The sequence below is a fragment of the Dipodomys ordii genome, unplaced genomic scaffold (genome assembly GCF_000151885.1).
Source record: "Dipodomys ordii isolate 6190 unplaced genomic scaffold, Dord_2.0 Scaffold24, whole genome shotgun sequence".
Lineage (NCBI taxonomy): Eukaryota > Metazoa > Chordata > Mammalia > Rodentia > Heteromyidae > Dipodomys > Dipodomys ordii.
The window spans coordinates 2,507,636-2,532,003 of NW_012267240.1; the positions used below are offsets into that span (position 1 = coordinate 2,507,636).

The 24,368-nt window shown below is 46.7% G+C and overlaps 1 protein-coding gene across 2 annotated transcripts; it reads right to left on the reverse strand.

Moving 5' to 3' along the window:
* Positions 1–8,081: 8,081 nt before the first annotated feature.
* Rab4a (RAB4A, member RAS oncogene family) lies at positions 8,082–24,362 on the reverse strand. 2 transcript variants are annotated; one of them, XM_013014612.1, is made up of 8 exons: positions 24,321–24,362; positions 18,158–18,238; positions 17,489–17,603; positions 16,086–16,148; positions 14,507–14,661; positions 12,017–12,112; positions 9,524–9,652; positions 8,987–9,071 (listed from the first exon to the last, which is right to left on the reverse strand). In XM_013014612.1, the coding sequence occupies exons 1-7, from the start codon at positions 24,349–24,351 to the stop codon at positions 9,537–9,539; spliced, it is 657 nt and encodes a 218-aa protein (XP_012870066.1). In that variant the 5' UTR covers positions 24,352–24,362; the 3' UTR covers positions 8,987–9,071; positions 9,524–9,536. The 2 variants fall into 2 exon arrangements, with proteins under 2 accessions (XP_012870067.1, XP_012870066.1); XM_013014613.1 differs by lacking the exon at positions 9,524–9,652 and having other exon boundaries at positions 8,082–9,071.
* Between the last annotated feature and the right edge of the window lie 6 nt (positions 24,363–24,368).

The window sequence follows — 24,368 nt, forward strand, 5'->3', positions numbered from 1 at the left end:
TCAGGCCTGCAGTCCTAGCTACTGGGGGGGGGCAAAAAGAGGGGGAGCCTGAGGTCTGAGGATCATAGTTCAAAGCCAGTCCAGGCACAAAAGTCCATGAGACCCTCATCTCCAATTAGCCTGCAAAAAGCTGGAAGTGAAAATGTGGCTCAAGTTGTAAAGCAGTGGCTTGAGGGAAGAAGCTAAGGGCCAGCGCCTTGGCTCTGAGTTCAAGCCCCAGCACTGGAACAAAGGCAAGATAAAGAGCTTTAAATGAAGGGAAACTAAGCTTAGTTAAGCAGGAAGAACAACTCCTCAGAAATTGCTACAGGAATTTATTGAGATGTGAGGAAAAGAGCAGACACAGGACATGGGGAAATTAGGGAGAAAAAGAAGCTGTAGCTGTCTGGGTCAGTAAATGGATTATTCTATGTGTGTGTGTGTGTGTGTGTACACGTGTGTGTGTGTGTACACGTGTGTGTACACAAGTCAGTACTGGGGACTGAGCCTTATGCCTCCAGTTCTTTCTTGGCTTTTTTGCTCAAGGCTGGTGCTCTACCACTTGAGACACAGCTTCACTTCTGGCTTTTTGCTGGTTACTTGAAGATGAGAGTCTCTAGGATTTGTCTGTTTAGGCTGGCTTTGAACCACATTCCTCAGACCTGCACCCTGAGTACCTAGAATTACAGATATGAGCCAGTAATACCTGGTTTTTGAGTTCTTTAAAACATATCGTGGTTGAAAGAAAAAAAAAACATAACATTGATAGTGATTTCAATGTGTTGATGTAATGATAGCTTTCACAGAAAGGGAGTGGGTAGAGAAATCCACTTGGTGGCAGTGTTTCCATTAACATGATAAAATTTGCTGGTTTTAAGTATAAATTTCTCCTTCAAAGCAATGTACAAAAATATATAGTCAGAATCATTATATAAAAATGTTCTACCTAGTTGAACACCAGTGGCTTTTACCCGTAATCCTAGCAGTTCAGGAGGCTAGGATCTGAGGATCATGATTCAAAGCCAGGCTAGACAGGAAAGTCGAAAGTCCATGAGTCATTTACCTCCAAAACCAAAAAATGGAAGTGGAGCTGTGGCTCAAGTGATAGAGTGCTAACCTTAAGCAAAAAGAAGTTCAGGGATAGCACCCAGGTCTGAGTCTAAGCCCTAAGACCAGCACAAAAAAAGAAGTAAAAGCTCAACTCAAAAAGACTGCAGTTAAAGGAAGGCAGAGAAGCAAAGTATGGAACCAAGATAAGCCAAAATGCAAATATATCAACCTTCTATTGAATGCTTTCTTGGTGAATTGGGATTATTGTATATTAAGAAGTGTCAGTTCACAGCCAAGCTTGGTGGCATATGTCTATAATCCCAGCTACTTAAGAGCCAGAGAGGATACCAAGTTGAATGCCATCCTGGGTAAAGTTACCAAGACCCTAACTCAAGAGAAAAGTAGGGGGGCTGGAAAGGTGGCTCAGTGGTAGAGCGCTTGCCTTGCATGCCTGAGGCCCTGGGTTCGATTCCTCAACACCACATAAGCAAAAAGAAAAAAGCCAGAAGTGGCGCTGTGGCTCAAGTGGTAGAGCGCTAGCCTTGAGCTGAAGAGCTGAGGGACAGCGCCCAGGCCCAGAGTTCAGGCCCCATGACCGGACCAAAAAAACAAAAACGAGAAAAGTAGGGGGTGAGTTTACCAAGAATGCGCACCTAGGATCACCCTGTTTGACTGCAGGACACAGATGCGGGGGCCTTTCCAGGACCTCTGGTCTCTGAGGTGTGTGAGTGTCCTGTCCATAGGCAGAGCTGAGCAAATGTTCCCTGCCAGCAATGGGTGGGGTTTCAACAGGAACAGCAGCCCTGTGGGCCAGCTGACATGGCTTCTGAAATGAAGACCAAGACTGCAAAATACACGAGGGAGTCGGATAGGACGAATCATCAGGCACACCTGGAAATAGGCTTCGCGTGAGCACTGTTGTCAGAGGCCGGACCACACCCTGCTGCGTAGACCTTAACAAGCTCAAGTCATCGAAGGCAGGCAGATCAGGTATGTTTCTGACCATGACGGAATTAAAGTAGAAACCAGTAACTGGTAATGTTATTTGGAAATAACATATTCATGAGTTGACAAGAAAAAGTCTCAAAAGAAATTAGAAAATGTTCCAAAGTGAAATGAAGTTACATCATAAATTTAATATTTGTGGGCAGTGATAAAGTAGTGTGGAAAAATTTTGATCACATAGGAATCTTTACTAGGAAAAAAGGTTTCGGATCCATAATTCTGGAAAAGGGCAGCTGCAGTAAACTCACTTCTAGCAGAATAAAGGAAGAAGCTGGGAACTGGTGGCTCATACCTGTAATGCTAGCTACTCAGGAGGCTGAGTTCCAGAGGATTGTGGTTAGAGGCTGGCCTATATAGAAAAGGTTGCTAGACTCCATCTCCAAAATAACCAGTAATAGGCAGAGCTAGAGAAACAGTTCAAGTGGTAGAGTGCTAGCCTAGCAGATACAAAGTCCGGAGTTCAAACTTCAGTACTACAAAAAAAGAATAATGAAGGTGAAATAGAAATCACTAAAGCTGAATACAAAACCAGAAAAGTGCAACTCCAGCTAGTTCTTTGAGAATTTCTGTTGATAAATGTCTAGCAAAAAAAACAATCCTATATATTGTCAAAATCAGAAATAGAATATGTTGCATTTCACTCTTAGCTTCTCTTTCATGTTGATCAGTCTTTAATCGTGAATAGCCTATTTGTGTGCTTTGGCCAATAAAATCATTTTGAAAAGAAATCTAGCCAAGCACACTGCCTTCTTTTGTGAGTCCCTTTGTTGTTTCCTCAAGTCTTGGAATCCAAGCTGATAAACAGGGCCCTTGGTGGCATCAGATGCTACGTAATGTTTCCACCCTCCCCTGAGACCTGGGAGGTGTCTGTGCCACTCTGCTGTGTTGGCTTGTGCCTGAGCCTTCCTCTACTTCACCTTATTAGTTTTGTGTTATACTTTCATATTTGGCAGAGCCAGTCTCTCCATGCCCACTTCTTTTCCCCTTTTCTCGCCTATTTTCTTTTTATATGCACTATTTAAACATTTCATTTTTGAGTTTCGTTAAGCTGTGTTGGATTTACTGAATAATTCTAGAGGATTGATGTCTTTATAATACTGGCTCTTTTTAATCCCCAACTGTACCATATCTCCATTTAGGCTGGATTCCCTGTATTTCTTTTTCTTTTTTGGTAGTGCTGGAGTTTGAATTTAGGGCTTGCTCAGCTGATGGTCTACTCACTTGAACTATGCCTCTAGCCCTCCTTTTTGCTGGTTTATTTATTTATTTATTTGGGTCCGGTCATGGGGCCTGAACTCTGGGCCTGGGTGCTGCCCCTCAGCTCTTCAGCTCAAGGCCTAGCGCTCTACCACTTGAGTCACAGCACCACTTCCGGCTTTTTTCTTTTTGCTTATTTGGTGCTGAGGATTCGAACCCAGGGCCTCTGGCATGCAAGGTATGCATTCTACCACTGAGCCACCTTCCCAGCCCCTTTTTGCTGGTTTAGAGACAGGGTCTTGAGGACTTTTCTGGCTTTGAACCATGATCCTCCGATCTCAGCTTCCTAAGAATCTAGGATTACAGATGTGAGCCACTGGTACCTGGCTTCTTAACATTTATTTCTGTGAGGTCTTGAAGTTTTCATCAAGAAGGTCTTGCAAGCTGGGTGCTAAAGACTCATGCTTGTAATCCTAGTTACACAGGAGCTGAAGATCATGGTTCAAAGCCAGTCTGGGCAGGAAAGTCTCTGAGACTCATTATCTCCAATTAACCACCAAAATCGGATAGCAGAGCTGTGGCTCAAGTGGTACTAAGACTTGAGCAAAAAAAGCTCAGGGACAGCACCCAAGCCCTGAGTTCAAGCCCAAGGACCAGCACAAAGGGGAAAAAACCCCAATTTGCACATTTGTTGTACTAGCTGGCTCTTTAATGTACAGGAACTGGAAGAAAAGGCTTTCTAACAAATGTAGGGAGAAAGACTGAGAAATTAGCAATGGCGCCATTAACCAAACCGCCTTGGACCATCTTGGGAGAGAAATGGAAATGAGTCAGTTATTTACCTATAAGGATTTGGTTAAAGGAGACATGTCTCCACAGAACATTCAAGAAGACTAAGAAAGCCCTCCGAGTGCAGCAGGGTGGAGGATGGTATAAGGACGTATAAGGATGGTGTTGTCTATTGTTAAATCAGGGAAGGGTCAGGTGACACCTGAGTCTATCTCACAAACTTCTGCAGGGGTGCCGGAGCCTGTGGCTCCACTGCAGAAGTGAAACAAGTGGATGCAGAGATGGCTGTTTCGCTGGTGTGAGCCTAATGTGTTTGAAACACACACATGCACGCGCACGTGGATATTCTCTCTTCAGAGAGACAAGCCTTTTGCTGCTGGTTCCAGGCTGTGGTTCTCTAGTCACACTGACCACAGGTGTTTTAAAAACAACCCAAGTTTCACTGACTCTCACTTCTGTGGCAGTGACACCCCCAGGAGTCTGGTGTCATTAATGCTTTGGACGCAGTCTTCTTCAGGAGAGAACGCTGCCTTCTCAGCTACCATGGACTGACAGCCAACATTTAACGAAGACAAACGCTTAATTAAACCACTACAAAAAAGCTGTGGATTTAAATAGCTGGACAGCCTATTCTATATGTGGAGTATAAGTTGGTACAAGGCCTATGTAGGGCAAGTCAGCTTTAACTTTATTAAAAGGTCGAGTGTCTTTGAATTAGCAGCTGTGCTCTGGAATTTTCCCCAATCCATCCAAGTTGGCATGACAAATAAGTTATACACAATACAGGACAGAGCCTGGTCATCTGCCTCCAGATACCCTGAAAGGGAGAAAGTGAGGAAGAGGGAAAGGCAGCAAGGATTTCAGGAGTACTGAACACATAGTCATGCTGCTCCAGGGATGCCAGGTGAGAAGGCTCAGCTGGAAAGACGCACAGCCCCAGAGATGCCTGGTATGGAAACACAGTGAAGGCAGCACACTTCCCATTTATACACTTCCAATGTGCAATAGTGTCAACCTGCTGAAACCCATCATCAGAGTTGCAGGTTGTGACAATATTCCTAGTTTAGCACTAAAGTTATTGTTTTTAATTGGAAATACTCCTTCCTATAAAAAACAAAAGGTGAGGCACTGAGACCTCACAGCAGAACCTCTAATATACAGGAGTAACCAGGATGGGGTGAGGCTCTGAGACCTCACAGTGAATCCCTAATGTACAGGAGTACCTAGGACAGGGTGAGGCTCTGAGACCTCACAGTGAATCCCTAATATAGAGGATAGGATGAGGCTCTGAGACCTCACAGCGGATCTCTAATGTACAGAAGTACCTAGGTCAGGGTGAGGCTCTGAGACCTCACAGCAGAACCTCTAATATACAGGAGTAACCAGGATGGGGTGAGGCTCTGAGACCTCACACTGGATCTCTAATGTACAGGAGTAACCAGGATGGGGTAAAGCTTGGGAAGTAGATGAAGACATGCTCTCCAACTCAGCAGATCACAGAGCCAGGTTTAGGTGAAGTTATATAATCTTGAAGTCAGGGTAGGAAAATAAACACCTGCCACTCCTTCAGTCAGTCCTGTGAGGACATGGCGGTCACTCATCTTCACTCTCTAACCCTCACTCTGTGGGCTCACCACAGGGACTTGGCTGTGATGGTGCCCAAGAGACTGGCAAAGCTGAGGAGCAGCACTGACTCCTCATACCACACTGCACAGCAGACTGGCCGTGGGCTTGGAGCAGCCCTGTATGGGTCCAACTTGAGTCCCACTGGCTCCTGTGAGGCCCGGTGGGTCCTTCATGGGTCCTCAGTGGAGCTCCCAGCAGCTCCTTGTGCGGTTGAAGCTCCCTGACCCCGGAGAGAAGGTCTCTCTAGGACAGACCATGCACGTGCACACATGCTGCTCCTACTGTGGAGGTGCCATGACCCACGCCAGAACTCCCACAAAACAGATCCACACAGCACACATTCAACTCTCTCAAACCTAGGATGCAAAATAAAATGAGCAGATGATCCGAACAGATACCTTTCAAGAGAAGAAATCCAAAAGGGCAACAACTATATGAAATAATGTTCCACATCTTCATCTGGCAGGGAAATGCAAATTAAAACTACGCTAAGATTCTGCATCATCCCAGTCAGAATGCAACCAGCAAGAAAACAACAAATGCTGACTAGGGACCCACGTACATAGCTGGTGGGAATGTGAACTAGTCCAGGCAGGAGGGAAATCTGTACTGAGCTTCCTCAAAAACTAAAATTAGACCCACCATAGGATACTACTGCACCACCTCTGGGTATATACCAGAAGGAATGAAAGTCAGCTGCTTACAGAGACCTGAACACCCATGTATGTGGCAGCACCGTGAATTAACATTCACCTAAGGAGTCAGCCTATTAAGAGTATTTAGCAACAGATGAATGGATAAGTACAATGTAGCATTTATACATGATGGAGAATTATTCAGTCATAAAGGAGACTGAAGTCATGTCATATGCAATGAATGAAACTGGAAATCATTGGGTTAAGCATAATGAGTCATGCTCAGAAAGCCAAACATCACATTCTCTCTCCTGTGGAAATCATGGCCTGCCCGCCCAGCACAACTGGCCACATGTTGGAAAAACCCCAGTATGTTATGAAAGAAGAGAACCTTGCCTTTCCAATGTAGATCAGTTTGGCCTTGTGGGCTCCTGATGGTATGGGAACTCCTAAAGTTAAAATATGTGTGCTGAACTATTTTGGGGGAAACGGCAGATTTCCGATGACGATGTATGAAGAGGTGGAGACACTCAAGAGAGGTGGGGGGTGTGAGCACCTGAGGTGGCCAGGAGGCACAGGGGCCCCAAAGCCGCAGCTACAGTCTGGATCCTGAAAATCTCCACAGCTGAAATTGGAAGAACACATGTGTGTGTGTGTGTGTGTGTGTGCATGCGTGCGCACCGGTGTGGGGCTTGGGCTCAGGGCCTGGGGAAGACCACATTGGGTGTGTGTGTGTGTGTGTGTGTGTGTGTGCACTGGTGCTGGGGCTTGGGCTCAGGGCCTGGGTGCTGTTTCCAAGTGGTTGTTTGTTTGTTTGTTTGGTTGGGTTTTTTTTTGTCAAGGTTTGTGCTCTACCACTTGTGCCACAGCTCCACTTCTGGCTTTTTTGCTGGTTAACTGGAGGTAAGAGTCATATGGACTAGCCTGCCTGGTCTGGCTTTGAATCCCGATCTTCAGATCTCAGCTGAGTAGCTAGGATCACAGGTGTGAACCACTTATGTAGGGCCACAATGCTATTTTAAAAGAAAACAATCAACATGTCCTGGTCACATTATTTCAGACAGGAAAATTAACCCTTTTATTTGAGGTGAGGCGGACAACCTGGCCACTGTCTCACTTAAAGTTAGTCTAATGTTCTTAAAAAAGATCTAAAAACAACTCTTAAAGTTGCTAATACAGTTAGGGAGGTAACTAAGCAACAATTGTGACAAGCTGGGCTCTGTATTTACCTAGATTAGGAAATACACTCAACTGACAAAATTATTCATAGTTCACAGGTAGCAGGATGTGGTGGCACATACCTGTCATCGCAAGCTTCTCAGGGGGTAAAGGCAGGAGGATCAGGACTTTGAAGCCAGCCTGGACAAAGTTAGTGACACTCTATCTCAAAAACAAAAATGCAGACAAAAAGGCTGGTGATGTAGCTCAGTGCTTGGTACTAGAAGAAAAAGTTCATGGGCTGGGAAGCTGGCTCAGTGGTAGAGCGCTTGCCTTGCATGCATGAGGCCCTGGGTTCGATTCCTCAGCACCACATAAGCAAAAAGAAAAAAGCCAGAAGTGGCACTGTAGCTCAAGTGGTAGAGCGCTAGCCTTGAGCTGAATTGCTGAGGGACACGCGCAGGCCCAGAGTTCAGGCCCCACAACCGGACCCCTCCCCAAAAAAGAAAAAGTTCATAGATGTTTAAAAGTTCTAATTATTTCTTCCAAAAAAAGGGAAAAAAAGTGAACCATAATCCTCCATGCCACAATACAAATTGAATTTTAGCATGAGTCTTTAAGCAGTTACCCGTGTTCTTAATGATCCCAAAAACTCTTCAAGAAGCTGCAAGCTGTGTTTTCAACCAACTCAGTGTAGATCCCAAACTATGATGTTCTCATTTTCACATGTGTGGGTCTAGAAAAACTATAATCTCAAGTCTAAATGACCTTTATAACCTTTTCCTAGAAAATTAGTTCTCCTAAAGGAGACATTAAGAGGTTTTTGAAAATGTAATATTTGTAGGATGTATTCATACATTTTCCACGAATTGTCCAAAACCAAACCACTTCCGTCTCTGTTTCTCCGAGGTGGGCATCACTGATCGCAGGCACTGAGGTCTGGCGTCCAGCAACATTTGTTTATTGGTTACAGGATAAGGAGGACACAGTGCAACACAGGATCTGCGGTCTCCTTACAGCTGGCTTATAAGACAGTTCACAGGAAACCCACTTTCCATTGCATTTTGGATGCTAGCCAGTGACTACTGATCTGGCGTTTTGAGTGTGGAACACACCAACAGTGTAGAATGGGATAAGCAGAATTAAGTAAGTAGTGCACTGATTAGTGGTGCCAGAGTCCTTACCTATCAGGTCATAAATATAACCAACACGATGAGAAAAAAAACACACCTCACACTCACCAATTTCAGTTCCTGTGATTAAAAAATTAAACATTTAGTGCAATTTTCTATCCTATCATATATCAGATACATGCCTTGGAAATGTGCAAGATGTGTTTGGAACAGAGCTACAACGGAAATGTCAGGTGGGAGGGAAGGTGCAGCCAGAGTTCTACATATAGGTTACATACATGAACATGTTTAGTAGAATTGTCCACTGAGTTTCCACACACATGTACACATTTGATGATACTGTCCATCGAGTCAGAGTTATTACACGGAGGCTGGGCCATCCTCCAGTGGGCATTGCTGTTTCCTCATAATGATCTACTGCACAGAGTAGAAAAAGATGGCAGGAAAAACATCAGATTCTTCACGTTCCAGCAGCTATGCCCTGATACCATGGTAGAAACTGGAAAACATTAGCAACAATTAGAATTCTGTATGGTTGTAACTGCAAAATTTTATATATATATACACACACACACACACACACACACACACACATATACATACATATATATACATAGATATGTATATAGATAGATAGCTGGAGCCTGAATTAATGAACATCTCTTGTTGAATGGTTACACATGCTAGATAATGCTAACTATAAGAAGTCCATAGCAATAAATAGAAAAGAGGAAGCTTTGAAAAGTTAAATGGAAAGTTTGCTGGTTTTAGCAAGAAGCCATTCATGGAGGCCTCCCCGTGAAGGGAGGAGGGTCCAGCCTCAGCCCTGTGGCCCAGGCTGCCCATCCTGCCTTCCCATCCTGCACAGTGTAAGTCCCGTGCTCACACTGTCCTCTCCCGTCCCGGCGGCTTCCTGTCCGCCCTCCTCCTCCTCCTCAGTCAGGCACCCACCTTGCGTCGAGGCCTAGCAGCCGCATTCCTGTGCACTGGGGGCCTGTGTGCGTCTGGGGGACCGCAGCTGTCTCAGGGCAGCATCGCCGTACTGGATGCCAGAGCCCATTCTCTCAGGGTCCAGCTCACCTGAGGACCACACAAGCATTTTTTAGCAAGAATGGTCACAAATGCTGTGGTCCCCAAACTAGCAGAGTCAGAGCACCAGGCACGGAGGAAAGAGGAAGAACACAAACCTGTGCTTGTGTGGGAGCTATGTATCACTGGTGGTGGTGGGGTAGTCACAGGACCAGTGACCCATTCCACTTCAAAGAGTCTGGGAGGCTGGGGCAGGGGGAGGGGGCAGAAGGGGCAGCAAGCAATCGAGGGGGACTTTTATTGCATACTCTTTTTTGGTCTGTTGTAGGGTTTGAACTTAGGGCCTGAGTGCTATCCCTGAGCTTTTTTGCTCTTTGAGCCACAGCTAACTGGAGATGAGAATCTCATGGACTTTCCTGCCCAGGTTGGCTTCAGACTGCCACCCTCAGATCTCAGCTTCCTGAGTAGGATTACAGGTGTGAGCCAACAGCGCCTGGCTTGCATACTCTTCATATTGTTTGCATTTATATATTCACAATATGAATATATCATATATACACAAAAAATCAACGTAAAATTAAACAAAGCGGAACATTGTTCCCCCACTAGAAGCAGTTCTGTTAGTACACGCTGAACATGGCTCTTCTGTGCAGCCATGATTGGGAGAATGGGACAAGCCCCACCAGCCCCTCCTTGAGGACTACGTTCCCTGGGTTCAGCCTAATCTGTCCTGCGGCTTGGACTCAGGGCCTGGATGCTGTCACTGAGCACTTTTGCTCAAGGCCAATGCTCTACCACTTGAGCCATAGCTCTACTACAAGCTTTTTTGTTTAACTGGAGATAAGGGTCTCATGGGCTCTTCTGCCTGGGCTGGCTTTGAACCGTGATTCTCAGATCTCAGCCTCCAGTGCCTAGCTTTGTTCAGCTCGTCATGCTCCTAGGTAGACAGGGCAGCCCAAGCTTTCCTCAGTCATACCAGGATCCATGCACCTGCCCCCAGCAGTTGGTCCTCACAGAGCCGCCAGCCTGGCTCCCCAGCCCCCACCTGTTCTCAGAGACTTCCCCTGCGTGGACAGCAGTTGTGGAAGTGTCCGGAAACACAGACCTGCCAGCCCCACCGATTCTGCAGCATCGACTCAGGGGCTGCTGGGGACCAGGACTATCAACACATCCAGGACTATCAACACATCCAGTGGCTGCCGCACAGCCAGGCTGAGAAAATGTGACCTGGAAGGTGACCTCCATTCCCCAGGCTGGCCGCTGTCGCCCAGTGTCCTGCGCCCCTCACCCGCAGAGCTGTTCTCTTCCTCACACTTGCCCTGTCTGGGACTTCCATCCTGTGTCTGAGGAAGGCTGCCCTCCTCGCAGCACTCTGTCTCTTCCATGAAAGTTTAAGGGCAAAGGTTGTGACTTCTCATTCTGATAACACGTGACAATGAACAGCTGCGTGTTGTTGAGAAGGGTCTCCGGGTCCGGCCCAGCTGGCCTCACACCCCTGGGCACAAGTGGTCTGGCAGCCCCCTAAGTTGCTGGGACCTCAGGGGTGCACTGTCTCCAGAGGTGCTCAAATATGTGAGGACATTAAAATGCTCACATTTACTTGTGGCAACATTTAAGTAAAAAATCCAAGTTACTGGGTGACAATCATGTAATACTCTGTTAGCTGACCACGGACAGACTGTTTAAAAATTCTCACTGAAACCGGGTGCTGGTGGCTCACACCTGTCATCCTAGCGACTCAGGAAGCTGAGATCTGAGGATCACTGTTCAAAGCTAGCTCAGGCAGGAAATTCTGTGAGACTGATCTCCAATGAGCCACCAGAAAACCCAAAAAACTGAAAGTGAGGCTGTGGCTCAAAATGGCAGAGTGCTAGCTTTGAGTGAAAGAGCTCAGTGACAGTGGCCAGGTCCTGAGCTCAGGCCTGATGACTGACAACAAACATTCCCACTGAGGCAACAATGAGATGTCAGTTGAAGCCCGCTGGCTAGTGTAACAACAGTTATTGTCAACCACACAGCTGTGGTACCCAGCTTGCAGCAACCAGTGCCGTGGTCCCTCCCTAGCCTTGCCCAGCTGACCCTGCCTCAAAGGTGACCATTTCAACAGGATCAACACTGTGGCAGCCCAGCCACCTGCTCTTCCTTCTTGACTGACCACCCAAAGACTTGGCTGTCAGGGTAAGCCTGCCCCGTGGGCTCCAGCCCAGATGCTCTCTTCCTAGGCAGTGAACCCATGTCCCTTGTAGAAGCTGTCCTGGCAAGTGGGCACAGGACCCTCAAACCTGTCACTTCAACTTCAGACTGGCAGGTGCAGGGAGAGTATGCTTTGCTGGGAAAAGTGCCAAAGGTAATATACATGGCCAGAAAACTTACAGGAAAGTGTCCAGAAAAAGGCTTTTTTTTTTTTTTTTTTACCTGATTCAATTTTGTTAAGTATTTTTCTTGCACATTGCATAAAAGCTTCTTCTACGTTCTCTCCTGTCAGTGCGCTGGTTTCTAGGAACATCAGCTCTAAAGGGGACATCAAACAAGACATGGAGCCATGTTTACAAGATTTTTAACTACAAAGAGGCTAGTTATCATTCTCTTAGACTAGAATTCATCACCCCAAACCCTCTCCCCACTGGCTTGTCTAGTATGGAGGTTTGAACTCAGGGCTTCAGACTTGGTTGGCTGGCTGGTGTTCTACCTCCTAAGGCAGTGTGGCTTTTTGCTGCTGCTGCTGTTGTTTTTTGTAGTCAGTTGTAGGGATTGAACTCAGGGTTAGGGCACTGTCCCTGACTTCTTTTGCTCTGGGCTAGTGCTCTACCACTTTGATCCACATAGCCACTTTCAGTTTTCTGGTGGTTAATTGGAGATAAGAGTCTCATGGACTTTCCTGACTAGGTTGACTTTGAACCATGATCCTCAGTCCTCAGTCTCCCCAGGAGGTAAATTTCAGGCATGAGCCACCAGCACCTGATGCTGTCTTGTTTGTTTTGTGCTAGTGGTAGGGCTTTACCTCAGGGCCTCATACTTTTGGTTAGGTTTTTCTGATCACATTTAGCATTTTCCACTTGAACTATGCCTCTAGTTCTGGCTTTTTTGCTGGTTAATTGATGCTGAGTCTCTTGGGTTTGTCTGCCTGGGCTGGTTTTGATGATCAGAGCTAAACTTTTTGGGTAGTTGGGATATTGCTGGGTTGTTTTTTTTTTTTTTTTTGGAGATGGAGTTTTGTGGATTTTTTCTAGTTGGGCTGGTTTCAAGCCGAAGCGCTCTGTACTTCAGCCTCCCAAGTAGATAGTATTAGGCCTGGGCCACTGGTGAACGTTCACCAAAGCTGGTGAATGGTCAATTTGTTCTAAGAAATGTTAAAGGGAATATAACCTTTTCTGATCAGTAATTATTGCTTTGTGCTTGGCCCAACCTGTGGACAAGATGAAAGGCTGGCTTTCATAAGCCAATGCTTGTCAGGAAGGAGGCTAGCTGAAATGGCAATCTAAGGCCTTGATTTATATCCAACCATAATGCCCTTCTCTCGCTCTCTCTTTCTCTCTCTTTAGTTCCAAGGCTAGGACTTGAACTTGTTCCCTACACTTTTGCTCACTGGCTTGCATTTTACCAACCAAGCTATGCTTCCAGCCCCTAATTTCCTTCTCTCAACGATCTGTACTACCTATGGCATTCACGCTTGCTGGGGGGCTGTGATGCCATTTGCCATCCAGCACATGAGGAAGCCTTACAAAACCAATTCTCCTTTCATCCCCAGAGCAGGGGTGAACAGCCTCCGGATCTCTAGTCCTGCCTGGCAGAAGCAGCCCTTCCTAACTCTCTCACATGAGTGTTGGCTCTGTTCTCAATGTCTCCATGTAAACAGCTGTAGGGGTATGGACCACTCTCCTGTTAGCAGAAAACCTGTTGAGCAGAAAGATCCAATTCTATCCCAGAGTCCAATCAAAACTGACGTTACTATATTCTAGTTCTGGAGTACTTTCAGAATGAAAGCTGTTGTTATTGTGTCCTGTTACTAGTACTTGCCCTCAGGCTCTCACACTCTAATTAGGTTATTTTTCCATTCAAGACTGGCAATCTATCCCTTCAGCCACTCCTCTACTTCCTAAACTTATTTAAGACATTTGAATTTTAAATCACTCTGCTCTCCCTAGCAAACACTTATTTTATGTGGCAGTATGTCTATTCGGAATGGAAAATGAAAATTTCAAAGTCACGTACAACCAAATGACTGGCATCATGAGAAAAATAAAGCCGCCAATCCAAGTTTATACAACTATTTTCCTTTCTATTTAGGGTGAATATTTCACCAATTTGGTTTCAAACTACATAAAAACTGCTCTATCCCAAGACCTCTGTATCCAGAGATGCTAGGCTGAAAAGTCATTAAAGAATGTTAACGCACTTGCTGTCTTCAGTGTGTGTGTGTGTGTGTGTGTGTGTGTGTGTGTGTGTGTGTGTGTGTGTGTGTGTGTGTGTGTGTGTGTGTGTGTGTGTGTTCGTGGTGTCCTGGGGCTTGAACTTAAGGCCTACACGCTGTCCCTGAGCTTCTTTTGCTCAAGGCTAGCATTCTATCATTGAGCCATACAACCACTTCCAGCTTTTTCTGAGTAGTTTATTAGAGATAAGAATCTCATAGATGTTCCTGCCTATGCTAACTTTGAACTGTGATCCTCATATCTCAGCCTGAGTAGCTAGGATTACAGGTGTGAGCCACCAGCACCTGGTGTATAGTAACTTTGTAGGCCCAAGGCAGTGTAATGTAAACACACTCAATAAGCCTAAATTTATGATGGAAATTCCACATTTTCTAATATAATTTAATCCCAAAACACCAGGAGGAGTTTTAAAGCCAACGAAGTGCCTGGCCCCCAAATCTCCCCTTTCAGAAGCTATAAGAGGCAGGTCACTTGCCATTCTCCTGTGCGAACCTGGAGGCTTCGAGGAAGGTGACTTCCCGGTCCCCGTCCAGGTCCTTCTTGTTCCCGCACAGGATAATCACGATGCTCTGGCTGGCCAGCATTCTGGCATCTGTTAACCAATTAGTAAGCGCATTGTAGGTTTCTCGGCTGTGTGACATAAGATTGTGGAAATAATACATGTATTTTATAAACTAGCAACTCTTTCCAGTCATTCTCACTATGCACACTGACTTTCAATGTCTCCTAGAAGGGCAGCAATGCCTCAGGGGTAAACCAGCAACCTGAACATACATAGGCCATACTGCTGGGTGTGTGTCCTTTCCTTTTCAGCAAAATATGATGCTAAGGCAGGTGCTCTGCTTTTGTCTGCCCAGTCAGAGTTCCAAAGAAGAAGGGAATCATTATTCTGTTCCCAGATCTCTCTGAGTGCTTGAGACCTGTGCTGGACACACAGGCCACCTAGCAGGCCTGTGCATGTGCAGGCACCTTGCTCGCTCCACACAGCTCCAGTGGGGCTCAGTGACAGATCATCACCCCGGCTCCCAGGAGCCAGGGCCCAGGCAGGCCTCAGTGTCAGCTCGGCAGACCTGACGTGGCTTGTCCACTACAGCACTGACTCTGATGTGGCCTGTCTACTACAGGACTGGCTGACAGGGCTTGCCCACTACAGGACTGACTCTGGCAGGACCTGCTGAATGGCCTCCTGTGTCTAAGACAGGCACAAGTGATGGCAGAGGCCTTTATACTTGAGCAAGTCTTGTCATTCGAGGAAGGGCAGGAGGCAGGTGCCAGGAGACCACCCCTCTGGAGAAGGTAGCCATATGCCGCCTGCTTCCTGGACAGCTCTCTCCAGGAAGGACCAGACATTTCCAGGACAGTGTCACAAATCCGGGTCAGCACTGTGGGTGGGATTTCCTTGTGGGAAGGAACCCCACTTTGTGTGAAAGCTGGTCCCATTGTCACCAGCCACATGGAGCATGGAGTGTTGGAAATGTGGCCAGAGCAGCCGAGGCTTGACATTTAATCTTACTCATTAGTTCCATCAAGTTGTCACATGTTGCTGACAGGCACCGACATGTATACTTTCTAGCTACCATCTGAGACTTGTGGTGCCTCCAGGGTCATCAGTTATAATGGTTCTAATATGGTGTACCGCTAGCTATGGTAATAACATGATTATTACAGATGATCTTACAGATGAGGAAACTGAGTCCATCCAGCTGAGGCCCAGCCATCAGGGGTCCCAGAATCAGTGACCAGAGCGGGACTCTGAAGCCAGCCACACAAGCCCAGCGTCTGTGTCCTCAGTCCCTGGGTCTGCTCCTATAACAGAGCTCTGTGGACCTCAAGGTAACTGCCCAGCATGGAATAAAGTATAAGAAAGCAGGAGTGCTCTGTCTACCCACAGCTTCAAAGCACGTCTCTCCCTTACAGAATGGTGGTTAGGACTAACTAAAAACCTCCAAGACATCACCAAAAGGGCGCTAGCCACACAATACACATACACAGGGATTCTCACCAAGATGGCGGGACACAGACCCCCAGTGGCCTCAGCAACCGTGCTGGCTTACCTGGTGATGTCGTAGACCAGGAGTGCCCCGGCTGCTCCTCTGTAGTAGCTTCTTGTCACAGACCTGGAGGAAGAATGGCATGGGTTTTGTTTTTAATCAGTCAAGATCCTCCAGTGTTTCATACCCATAAAAACTCATTTTCTTCGTGAACCACAACATAGGGACGGGCACCGAGAATTGACTCAAGATATCGGCTCAAGATATCAATGTGTTTTCTGGAGAAGTTGTATCACAGTGAGGATGGGGAGAAGGCCATGCTAGGCAGCAGCAAGCAGGACGCTTCCTCTCAAGTGAGGGCATCTTGGAGTGGACAGAGATGTGTGTGGTGACCAGAGGCTGTCCCGCGTGCTAGGAGGGCACTGGGTAAGTTCCTGGCTTCTCTGTAAGCCTCTACTTTCCTGTGCCCTGTGCTCAGGGCAAAGGGGGGTACCCAGAGAGGAGCTGCCTGGCCTCTAGACGGCGCCCCAGTCACATTGCCCTGCATGCTCATCTTCCCTCCTTGCTCTGCCTGCACTGTCACAAAAGCACAGGGGAGAGAAGGTCCTTGGGATCCATATTGGTCACAGAATGTGGTCCAGTTAGCTGAACACATCCCCAGAAGAGCACCTTAAAAATTCATTTTCAGAAAGAAAGTATAGGAAGTGGAGGCATGGCTCAAGTGGTAGAGTGCCAGCCTTGCACAGGAAAAGCCAACCCAGAGTAAAAGGCTCTGAGTCCAAGTCTCAGTATTGGCGTATGTGTGCATGCGTGTGCGCATGCGTGCACACACACACAAATTAAATATAAAGATACAGGACTCAGCCGGGTGCCGCCGGTGGCTCACACCTGTAATTCTAGCTACTCAGGAGGCTGAGATCTGAGGTTCAAAGCCAGCCCAGGCAAGAAAGTCCGTGAGATTCTTATCTCCAATAAACCACCTGAAAACCGGAAGTGGCGCTGTGGCTCAAGCGGTAGAGCGCTTGCCTTGAGCTGAAGAGCACAGGGACAGCGCCCAAGTCCAGAGTTCAAGCCCCAGGACTGACAAAAAAAAAAGAAAAAGAAAAAAGATACAGGATTCTAGGCATTCACATACAATGAGACCAAAGGCGGCATTCTTAGGGGAGGCACACAAAGGTGCAAGACCTCTGTGCCTCTGATCATAGAAAATAGTAATTATCTTAATGAACTCCAGGAAATGGAAATAAACAAAGAAAGAAAGTGTAGAAAACAAAAACACTTGCACCAGTTCTTTGTTCTGGCTTCAGCCTAAAAGCAGTGTGTGCCCAGTACTCCTGACGTGTCTGTACACACTCAGCTCACCAGGCTGGTGTCTGAACTTAGTCCAGGGGAAGGCTTTAACATTTTACATAGTGATAGAATACATTGATTTCCAATATCTTTATCAACTTAAGAGAAGAGTCTACCTGAATCGTTCTTGTCCTGCTGTGTCCCATATTTGTAACTTTACATATTTACCACCAACATTTATTATCTTTGAACCAAATTCCACTCCTATTGTATGATTTGAATCATCTTTGACTAAAAAAGAAAACAACAAAGAATATAATTTTGCAACATTAGGGTAACAGGCTCATGTTCAACAAGTTACATTACAAAATCAAGGGCACTGTCAACTTTCTTTACCCATTCATTTCTCATTTTTGTCAGATGCTGGCAAAATTATTCACTTTCAAGGAAAACACAAGTAGTTTTTTTTTTTTTTGTACTGGCCTTGAGGCTTGAACTCAAGGCCTGATCACAGTCCCTGAGCTTTTTTGCTTACATTTAGTGCTCTACCATTTGAGCTACAGTTCTACTTCTGGTTTTTTTGGTGGTTAATCAGGAGTTAAGAGTCTCACAGACTTTTCTGCCCAGGCTGGCTTTGCACCTCAAGAAATCTAGTATATACTGAGATATGATTAAAGAAATACTAATTTAATAAGAACTTAATCATGCTACTAACGTTAAGAACAACCCTTTTAAAGAGTACTTTTAACCTAAAAAGTAAATCCAGATGTTTTCCGGTAAGCAAATCTGAGCCACAGCACATTCCCGCTCAACGAAAGGATGAGTAGCTGTTTGGTATTACTTACACTTTTTTTCAATAAATTGGTGAAGTAAGCAAGATTTGCCAGTTCCTGCATTTCCGATAACCAAGAACTTAAACAAGAAATCTGAAAGACAAAGAGAGATTGTGAGATGTAACTTTAAAATGGGTGCTACAAATGTATTCTTTTTTTTTTTTTAAATCAAGGATTAACCTCAGGGCCGGGACTTGAGCCAGGCTCTCAGCCCAGCTTTTTGCAAGTTGTTTAGACTTTTCTGCAAGGGCTGGCTTCAAACCAAGATCCTCTGGATTAGCCAGGACTATATGCATTACCCACTGGAGCCAGTCTTGAATTTAATGAAATCTTATGTTAGTATAAGAGAAGAATAAAAACAATACAATTGACTTTACCTCCTCACATCTCATTTATATTCCTGATTCAGAGATTTTTTTTCCCAAGCTGTGCTGTTGAACAACTTCTTTGAAGTTTGAAAGCTGAATACTTCTCATGGATAAAACTGTGCCTAATAGCCACTATTCAAACAAAGCAGCAAGCAAAATCTGCATAGAAAATTCTGTTATTTTCCACAGGAAAGAAGCCCTCTTCTTCTCTGAAATGGATGCAAGTTCCTGCATGGCAGATCTGCAGGTAGGAGTGAGTTCCCGTGCCGTAGTCCTGCAGGTATGAGTTTCCCCGCTGCAGGCATGCAGGTACGAGTGAGTGCCCGCGCTGCAGGCCTGCAGGGTCAAGGTCTTTTCCCTTATTGGTCACTGTAGGAACAGCAGCCCAGGCCAAGTTCAGCTCCATGCAATACGTCTGACTCAATTCTTCACCCACAATCACACAGCTAATTCAGGGTCTTATTTCCACTACAAAGCAGCACTGGGGACCCACACTGTTCTCAGCAATTTGCTTCGCTTTGTCTTCACCTACAATGTTTGTTCTGCTCATTCTGGAACAGCACACCCAGCTCTCCCTCCCTTGGACTAACTGCTGTGTTCATCTCTTGATCTGCCACCCCTGCCCACGCTGCCCTGCTCCTGAGGCTGTGAGGCCCTGCTCAGCAGTCCCTCATTTGACTGTGAGGTATAATCTCCAGATAGTTTCCTGGAACAGAGTAGGCTTCTCAGACCCTGGCCTCCCTCCCTGCAGGTAAGACACGAGAGCGACTGGCCCCGGGTCCAGCCTCATCATCAGTGCTCAGAATGACCACTGCGGCACAGACATCAAGTCATCCAGTCTCTCATTATTTCCAAATGTTTGCAGGCAATTAAATTCATAGGAAGCATACTGAGTGAGAAAGCCAGCTTCCTCAGACCACAACTTCACATTTCCCTTAATGTAGCATTCTATTTTTTGGGGGGTCCGGTCGTGGGACCTGAACTCTGGGCCTGGGCGCTATCCCTCAGCTCTTCAGCTCAAAGCTAATGCTCTACCACAGTGCTACTTCCAGCTTTTTTCTTTATGTGGTGCTGAGGAATCAAACCCAGGGCCTCAGGCATGAAAGGCAAGCGCTCTACCACTGAGCCACCTTCTCAGCCCTAATGTAGCATTCTTGAAATGACAAAGTTACAGGAAATGCAAGCCGTCCGTGGTTGCCAGGGGCTTATGGTGGCAGGGCAGAGGATGCAGGAAGGTGCCTACAAACACAAGCAATGCCCTAGGTGAATGTCCTTCATCTCCAGCAGCATCCAAGTCCGGCTGAGATGTGCCTCGTTGTGCAAAACGCCCTCATTGAGAAAGATGAGCTGTTTGTGTCCTCTGCTCACAGCAGAGCTGTGGCTGCGGGCTAGTATGGGTCCTCACATGGCCTTTGAAGCCAAGTCTACAGCACAGTACTAGGTGCTCCACCCCACTCCACTGAGGCCTGAGGCCTGGGTGAGTTGGTTCCAGAGTTTTCCTTCCTTCCTTCCTTCTTTCTTTCCTTCTCTTCCTTCCTTCCTTCCTTCCTTTCTTTTTCTTTTTTTGGGAGTCCTGGGGCTTGAACTCAGGGCCTGGGCACTGAACCCAGGGCTTCATGCATGCTAGGCAAGCACTCTACTAAGCCACATTCCTAGCCCCCAGATTTTTCCTTACTTTCAAGCTCAGAGATCGCCTGTATGACCTCTTTAGTATGGACAGGGCAATCAATAGAGGAATTTCAATTAGACTTGCATTTATACTAATATACTCTGATTTCTAAAGAACATACAAGATTCTCAGTTCCTATTCTAGCCTTTTGTTTCATACTGTGTACCTAAGAGGATCTACCACTTCTTGAACAGAATCAAATCAAAGTCTGGTTCAGCATTCCTGAGGCCGTGTTCAGGACTGCTTAGAGCACTGAACAGAAGGTTACTAAGATAAGCTGCTCCCAGCTCCCCAAAGAGCCTTCTCCTCTGGTCTTGAATGATGAGACATCTATAAAAGGCACCACAGGCTATGCACAGATATGCATTTATGTGGTGGTCACACCCATCATCCCTGGTCTGGGCAGGTAAATGAGAAAACCACAGCATCACTAAACATGCATTCTAGATACACTATTCCCAGTTATGGGACAGGACATGCTTGGCTCTTAAGTCTCAAATTGCTCTTCTGTGCGATTAAAAATTTATATATGAAATGATGATAAACCTCTCTCTAAAATAGTTCTCACATTCATAATTTATTAGCACCTTATGAATAGCATCCATCCTTATCCCACCTAAATATTCACCCCTGAAATTCTAGTCCAGATCATCTAAGTAGAAAGAGTCGAAAGACTGAGCCTGGAAGTGCTGTCACAGGAAAGACTGAGCCAACACCAGAGTACAAAGGAACTTAAAGGTTAGGCAAACATTCCTTAGCCAAGCATGAGGCAAATGTCTGGAAGGAGTGAACCAGATTGTTTTGTTTTGGGGACCAATGCTGGGCAAATGTGGCCAATGACAAGTGAAGGTGACAGCCATGGCCATCGTTTTGGTAGGCTGGCAGCTTCAATAGTCATACACTTTTTTTCCCCCCATGCCAGTCCTGGGGCTTGAACTCATGACCTGGGTGCTGTCCCTGAGCGTTTGTGTACTCTATCATTTTGAACCATAGATCTACTTCTGGCTTTTGGTGCTTTTGGAGATGAGTCTCGAAGACTTTCCGGCCTTCTGTGAGAAAAAATGTGTTTTCTATCAAAGGGTGCTGCCTAAAAGTTCCTGCTTTGGATAGTGACCACGCTCTTATTAAGGAAAAGAGGAACTGCTTTGGGATAAGGAAGGATTTTTGAAATGTAAGGTTTTGTCTTAAAACTGGTTTCTTTTCAAGATGAAATTAAGACACACTTCAGACTATTCAAGAAATAGCAGAGGGTGCAAATACATTTTGAGATTACTTGTGCACTGTTATCTTATTTATGTCAATACATTTTATGCTATTTAGACTAGACAATCACAAGCAGACTGTGAACCTGAGCTCAACCAATCTGAGCAGAGGAGTGGGGCTTGCTGTGTTAGAGATAAATATGGAACAGCTTGTCTGCTCTGTGTGCTTGCTGGCCAGGTTTTTGGCTGGTGGTGCATTCTTCTGCAGAAGCAAATCTTGCCTTGCTGAGACAATTCTTTATTTTTGTGTCTATTATTGTTACTCCGATGGTTCTTGGAGAACATATTTATACACTTCAAGCTGCAATCCTCAGATCTCCACCGCTTGAGTAGCTAGGATTACAGGCATGAGCCACCTGTGCCTGGCTCACTTATTCTTTCCAAGGCTGGAAAGTAAGTAGAAAGTCTACTTAGTTGGGGTTTTTTTTTATTTGTGTTTTTTTTTTTTTTACTAGTTTGTGGTTTTTTTTTTTTTAAGTTCTCTTCAATTTTCTCCATTGAAAGAAAAGATGAGGGGCTGAGAAGGTGGCTCAGGGGTAGAGCGCTAGCCTACCTGGCCCTGGGTTCGATTCCTCAGCACCACATAAACAAAAAGAAAAAAGCCAGAAGTGGTGCTGTGGCTCAAGTGGTAGAGCGCTAGCCTTGAGCTGAGCTGAAGAGCTGAGGGACAGCGCCCAGGCCCAGAGTTCAGGCCCCATGACTGGACCCAAAAACAAAAACAAAAGAAAGAAAAGATGAGATTCAGAATTAGTAAAGGTAAAGCACATGTAGAAGGCACCATAAACTAAGAACGTGATGTCCAGAGCCTCATGATCGGTAGTTAGTTGGTCTGTGATACTTGTCTGAGGCCTCCTACAGCATTACATTTCCTGCAAGAAAGTTTAGGTGCTAAACTCTGACCTGACCTGATCTCTTGCTTGGACTTTCTACCCTTAGTGTTCTTTAAGCAGGTGAAAGGAAAGGAGTGCAAACGTGAAATAAAATAAAAATGGCTCAAGGACATACTTTGCTAGTGACGTTTATGACTGTGGTTCTCTGTAGAAGTGTCTGACCACTTGAAGGTCACTGGCAGGGTGGACACCATGGTTCCGACAGTCACCAGCTCTTCTGCATGAGTGGACATGGTGTCACGCCCCATGTCACCAGAGGGAGTGGGAGGGTGGGGTGAACCTGGAGTGTGTGCTCAGCACCCACCCTTCCTGGGGACCCTACCTCTCAAATTCCAAGCTTCCAAGGCCCCCGCTGCTCCCCCCTTCTTGGCTGTGGGGCCCACCCACACCCCACAGGAAGCCACTGCAGTTCTGCCTGCCGACCCTACCCTCTCTGACCAGTCTGGGGCAGACCACATTCCTTCAGAACCCCCTCGAGCCCCCACCTTGTTTTTCATTATTCAACCATTAGTGTCACAACTCGATTAACACTCCACTCCTCTCCAGACTGTGGGCTTCCCAGAGCCACAGTGCTTGGAGCACTCCTGGCAGAGCACCAACCGCACACAGGACTGGAAGGAGAGGGGGGACTGATCTGCTTGTGTGTGTGTGTGTGTGTGTGTGTGTATGTATGTATGTGGTTGTGGGCTTTGTGCTGGCTACACAGGTATTCTGCACTTGAGCCATGTCCTACACCCTTTTTCCTTTCCAAGTAGCACTCCCTGTTTTTTGCCAGGGGCTGGTATCAGACCTCCATCTTCCTACAGAAGGCCTCAAAGTAACTGGGGTGACAGTTGTGAGCCATCATACCTGTCTTATTGAGATGGGAGTCCTACTAATTTTTTTGTCAGGTTTGACTCTGAACCACAATCCACTGGACCTTTGACTCCCAAGTAGTTTGGATTATAAGAGTGATGCACCACACCCAGTTCTGAGGTCCAACACAAAGCAGCCTTCCTGCAGATCAAAGTCCCAACCTGAGGATACATGCACCTAAAAACCGGCTAGCAGATGGGTCTCAACTCTGATAGGAGTCATTCTTACCATGCAGGGGATAAGAAAAAGCAATCCTACATGTGTACGTGTACTGGGAAGCTTCATGTATAAAATGCACACACACACACACACACACACACACACACACACACACACACGAGGCTGGGAGAACAAAGATAAAACAGGCTTTAGCTTCCAAGTTTTATGGTCACGAAAAGGAGGTATGCTTATAAATAGCCATAATGCAACCTAGATCAGGCTAAAAAGCTAGAGAGGAGGAGTAAGAGCCATGGGAGAGAGGGAGAAACGTGAAGCCAGAGGCCTGGGAAGGGAGAGGCCTCCTCGGTCTGCGACTCATTGTAATCCCAGTGCAAAGAGAGATTCCGGGCCAGGAAAGGCAAAGAGGGGTGTCTGCAGAGCACTCCGGCGTGCAGGCATGGCCCACGCCTTCCTCCCAGGCCACAGAGGTGCCAGGGGGTACCCTGTCCCCACACTAGCTCCCAGACCCTGAGATTTTAAGTAGGACGCGGAGAAAACAAGGATGGAACACCTGGCAAACGCAGGAGAAAACCTGAAACAGCGCTGGCCCAGTCTGGCCCCGTGCCGGGCGGGACCCCGAGATCCCGGCCCTGCTCCAGGCACCCCGAGATCCAGGCCCTGCCCCCCATATCCCGAGATCCCGGCCCTGTCCCCCGCCTTACCTCGAGATCCCGGCCCTGCCCCAGTCATCCCGAGATCCGCGCCGTATCCCGGACACCCCGAGATCCAGGCCCAGCTCAGACCCCCCAGATTCCGGCCCAACTACGGACACCCAGACCGCCAGAGCCCAGCTCGTTCCCGGGCCCCCAGAAATCCAGGCCTGGCCAGCACCCGCGACCCCGGTCCCCGCCCCGGCGCCGACCTCCCGGGACTCCCGCGGCCCCGCTCCGGATCCCGCGCCCAGCCGCCTACCGTAGGTCTCGGACATGGCCGTCTGCGCCATCCCGCGGTGTCGCGGCC

Coding starts and splice junctions, on each gene's coding strand:
- Rab4a (XM_013014612.1), bottom strand. CDS start 24,351: ATGGCGCAGACGGCCATGTCCGAGACCTACG. Junction 18,239..24,320: donor GGCCATGTCCGAGACCTACG/GTAGGCGGCTGG, acceptor TTTGTCTTTCAG/ATTTCTTGTTTAAGTTCTTG. Junction 12,113..14,506: donor CAGGTTCGCACAGGAGAATG/GCAAGTGACCTG, acceptor TGTCCCCTTTAG/AGCTGATGTTCCTAGAAACC.